At 31.9% G+C, this 3,814-nt stretch overlaps 1 protein-coding gene across 2 annotated transcripts in view; it reads left to right on the top strand.

Moving 5' to 3' along the window:
• Positions 1–3,351, top strand: part of TMEM135 (transmembrane protein 135) — a 259,256-nt gene extending 255,905 nt beyond the window's left edge. The window contains exons 12-14 of one of the 2 annotated variants that reach the window (XM_006895253.1): positions 590–688; positions 1,460–1,527; positions 3,192–3,351. In XM_006895253.1, coding sequence (XP_006895315.1) covers positions 590–688; positions 1,460–1,527; positions 3,192–3,324 — 300 coding nt within the window. In that variant the 3' untranslated portion in view covers positions 3,325–3,351. The remainder of the gene's footprint in view (positions 1–589; positions 689–1,459; positions 1,528–3,191) is intronic. The other variant, XM_006895252.1, reaches the window with a different exon arrangement.
• Positions 3,352–3,814: the final 463 nt, after the last annotated feature.

Raw genomic sequence — 3,814 nt, 5'->3', positions numbered from 1 at the left:
TGCCACTGTTGTAAAGCGGGACTGACATCAGGGTTGGGGGCAGACTGAGAAAAGGGCAGATAAATAATGTAAATGGCATTGAAACAGATGAGGGAGAGAACTGTTTAAAAGGGATATATGATTAGGTATGATTTTCATGACAGGAGTACAGAATGAAGGCTGCATACTGGAGTGGACTGGGGGGGATTGTATAATGAAAGAATTTTTCTTTTACTTTTCAAAGAGAAGAGCGATTTGGGGGAGAGGTGTAGGCAGGGAGAAAAGTGCAACGTTGAATGAATGAATGGAAATCCAAAGCCTCTGTAAACTTTCATTAAAATGAATAATTTTAAAAAAAAAGGAAAATAAAGGCATTAAAAAGATTGAAATAAGCTACTATTGAGTTTCACAGAACAGTCCGCTGGATTTAGAAGACGGACTTAGAAATGCTGTTGTGGTGGATGTGATCTTTGATTTGAGCTCTGAATGGTGGTTAGGATTTGAAAAAAGCAGCTGGAAATTCTAACTAAGGAGCATATTGCTCAACTATACTGTTAATACTACTTTAAGTTATTTTCTTTATAAAGCTTGCATTATCCTTGTTTTGTAGACAATGTATTTCAAAGGCATTGAAGCAGGGAAAGTTCCTTATTTTCCTCATGCAGACACTATCATCTATTCCATCTCTACAGCAATTTGTTTCCAGGCAGTAAGTATAGCTTTTTAAAATGAGCTATAGAATTGTTTGTTTCTGATGGAAGACGCATGAAAGCTTGAAAACATTTCTGTTTATTATATTTTAAGGGTTTTTTTTTTTCCTTACAGGTGAGCATGCAAGTTTCAAGTCATTGAACATATTAGCTTATTGGTTCTATTTCTGGATTTAAATAAAGTGCAGTTTATAAGTAAATTGTTTTCTAGAATCTGGGGTATAGTGCCTCAATTTTAATTATCCTTCTTCCAGAAAAAATATGTCATGGACATAAATAAAGATATTTTCACTTCCTTAGTTTTACTCTGGGTGTGTATTGGGGGAGAGAGGAGAATCTAGTTTAATAGAACCTTTTGCATTCTCTTTAAATTCTGCAATCCTTATCATTGATGGTAATGATTTTAAGGCTATTACACAGATTTGGGAACCATTTTTAGTTCTTCTTTCTTACATTAATGCTGCTAAATTGACAACTTAATATAGCTAGTGAAATCTGCTCTTTCATCAGTACTTAGTTAAGGTGTCCTATAACTAGAGAGCACTAACTGCGTTAATTTTTTATAAACAACATTTCTATTTGAAGGCATTTTTATAAAGATTCCTGATAATTGTTCATACAAATACCAATAATTTATTGTTGTATCTGTACATGTCTAGTAATCACTATATTTTTTAAAAATACAATATACAGTAGAAATAACTATATTGCCTAAAACTGCTGATAATATTCTTATATACTAAATGAAGTCTCCAATTCAAAAATCTTAGGCTGTCATGGAAGTTCAGACTTTGCGACCATCTTACTGGAAGTTCCTTTTAAGACTCACTAAGGGCAAGTAAGTAATTGAGATTTTTTTTTTAAGTAGTTGTCCATTTTTTTAAATTTTTCAGTCTTTCTTGAAGATTTATTTAAATAAAATACAGTTCACCAATTTTAAGTTGATATTATGATGATTTTTGCCTCAGTCCCAGTTTCCCATATCTTCTAGTAATCATTAGTCTTCATTTGTTTTGATGAATGTAACTTTTGCAGGTATTTCATATAAGTGGGATCCTAAATATTAGTCCTTTAGTTTATTCAACTCCGCATAAAATTCTCAAAGCTCATCCATTTGTGGGAAACATCAAGACTTCATCTCAGTCTGTGACAGAGTAATAACCCATTCTACTATGAATATTGCACATATTCTATAATAGCTAATCTGTTGATGCATATGCTTGGGATGTTTAAACCTTTTAGCTGTTGTAAATAATGCTACAGTGAACACCAGTGTACATATGTTATTTTGAGTCCGTCACTTGTTATTGTTGTATACCATAGAGTGGAAACAATCCATAGCTGACACTCTGGTGAGTCTTCAAAGGCAGTTAATTGCAAGAGAGGCGATTACCCTACTTAAAATTAATATGTTTAAACTGACCATGTTGTTGTTGTTGTTATGTGCCGTTGAGTCGCTTGCTACTCATAGCGACATTATGTACAATAGCCTTAGGGAGGGAAAACCAGTTTCCATAAAAAGAATCATGAATCCTTTTTTTCAAAGAATATTGAAGGAATATTCATTGAGCAATAAAGTGGCTATGATGATACAAAACATATATGACCAACTTAATAAAAATAAAATACAATATTGGCTTATAGGGAATTGTTTTCTCAATTCAGTTTCTTGGTAACATTTTGCATATTAAAATTAAAATAGTAAAAGGATTTTAAATTATTATCATTTTATTAATTGCTGATTAGTTGTTATGTGACATTTTAAGCCTAATTTAAACTTTTATCTTAATATTTTACATCTGAGAAATTGGAAAACCTGTATGCTGTTTGCCTTTTTTTTTTTTACTTATTATTTTTTCTGTATATCATCAAATCAGATCTGACTGGTATAGGAGGAGATTGCCCCTTCCTTCTCCAGCAGAGCATCTGTTGGATTCGAACCACAAACCTCTGGGATTGCAGTGCAGCTTCTTGCCACTAGCCCACCAGAACTCCCTGCTGTTTGCCTTTTTAAACACACATTGGATATTTATTTTTCAGTTTGAGATAATATGAGAGATATTACATTTACTGTTTTTTTTAACTTAGGTATTTTTTTAAAATCATAAACCCAAAATATACTGGTTTTTTTCAACTCCTTTGAATTCCATTCTCTGAATTTTAGCTCATTTGTTTATGTAGCTTCCTGTGATTTCATTCATCAGAAGAAACTGTAATGAACTTAGTTTTCTATCTGACAAAACTAAGTAGAAATAACTCTAAAAGTATTTGAAACAGTGATGGTAATCCCTGGGGTTTCAGAGCCGGGGATTATATCATTAAGTATGGGACCCTGAATCCTGACAAAGAATATCTATGTGACTTTGAATCAGTAACTGATTTTCTGTGTTTTATCATGCCAGGCTTTTTTCTATTCCATGAAATATAAATCAGCTAATGCGAATGATTTTTATTTTTAAAAATGTCTTTAAGTACTTATTCACTGTATCTTCTGTTTTACAGATTTGCTGTCATGAATAGAAAGGTTCTTGATGTTTTTGGTACTGATGCTTCCAAATATTTTCAGGATTTCATCCCAAAGTTGGATCCAAGATATACGATTGTAACACCAGAGTTACCCGCAGAATTTTCTTGAAGATGACTTTAATTTATTAATGTGACTAAATGTACCACGTTTTTATTCTGAAGAGTTAATTATGTTGAACACAAAGAAGGGGGCCGCGCTCAAACTTCAGTGTTATGTCAATAAAAGATGCTCTTTTTTTTTTTTTTTAAAATCTTATGAATCAGAAATACTGAAGCTTTGTAGGAAGGACTTGCTTAATAATTAAGCTTCCTTTGTAGCCAGAATCTGATTCTGGATCACTGTAGTGATTGACATTATGATATATTATCGATTAAATTATGTCCACAAGAAATTTAAGATAATCTATGTAGACTTGTAATAACAGATAAGAGTATACTTAAAATGACTTTAAAAGATGTCTTTAGTTCATTCCAATATAATTCTTGTTTAAAACCAAGAATGTTTCTACATTTTAGGATTTTTAGGGATCACGGGTACATTGATTTGGGTTTTTTTTTTGTTTTGTTCTGTTTATTAACTTTTTAATTGGTAACTTTAG

The sequence above is a fragment of the Elephantulus edwardii genome, unplaced genomic scaffold (genome assembly GCF_000299155.1).
Source record: "Elephantulus edwardii isolate Elephantulus edwardi_28Jun2011 unplaced genomic scaffold, EleEdw1.0 scaffold00163, whole genome shotgun sequence".
Taxonomy (NCBI): Eukaryota; Metazoa; Chordata; class Mammalia; order Macroscelidea; family Macroscelididae; genus Elephantulus; species Elephantulus edwardii.
This window is presented reverse-complemented; position numbering and strand designations above follow the sequence as displayed.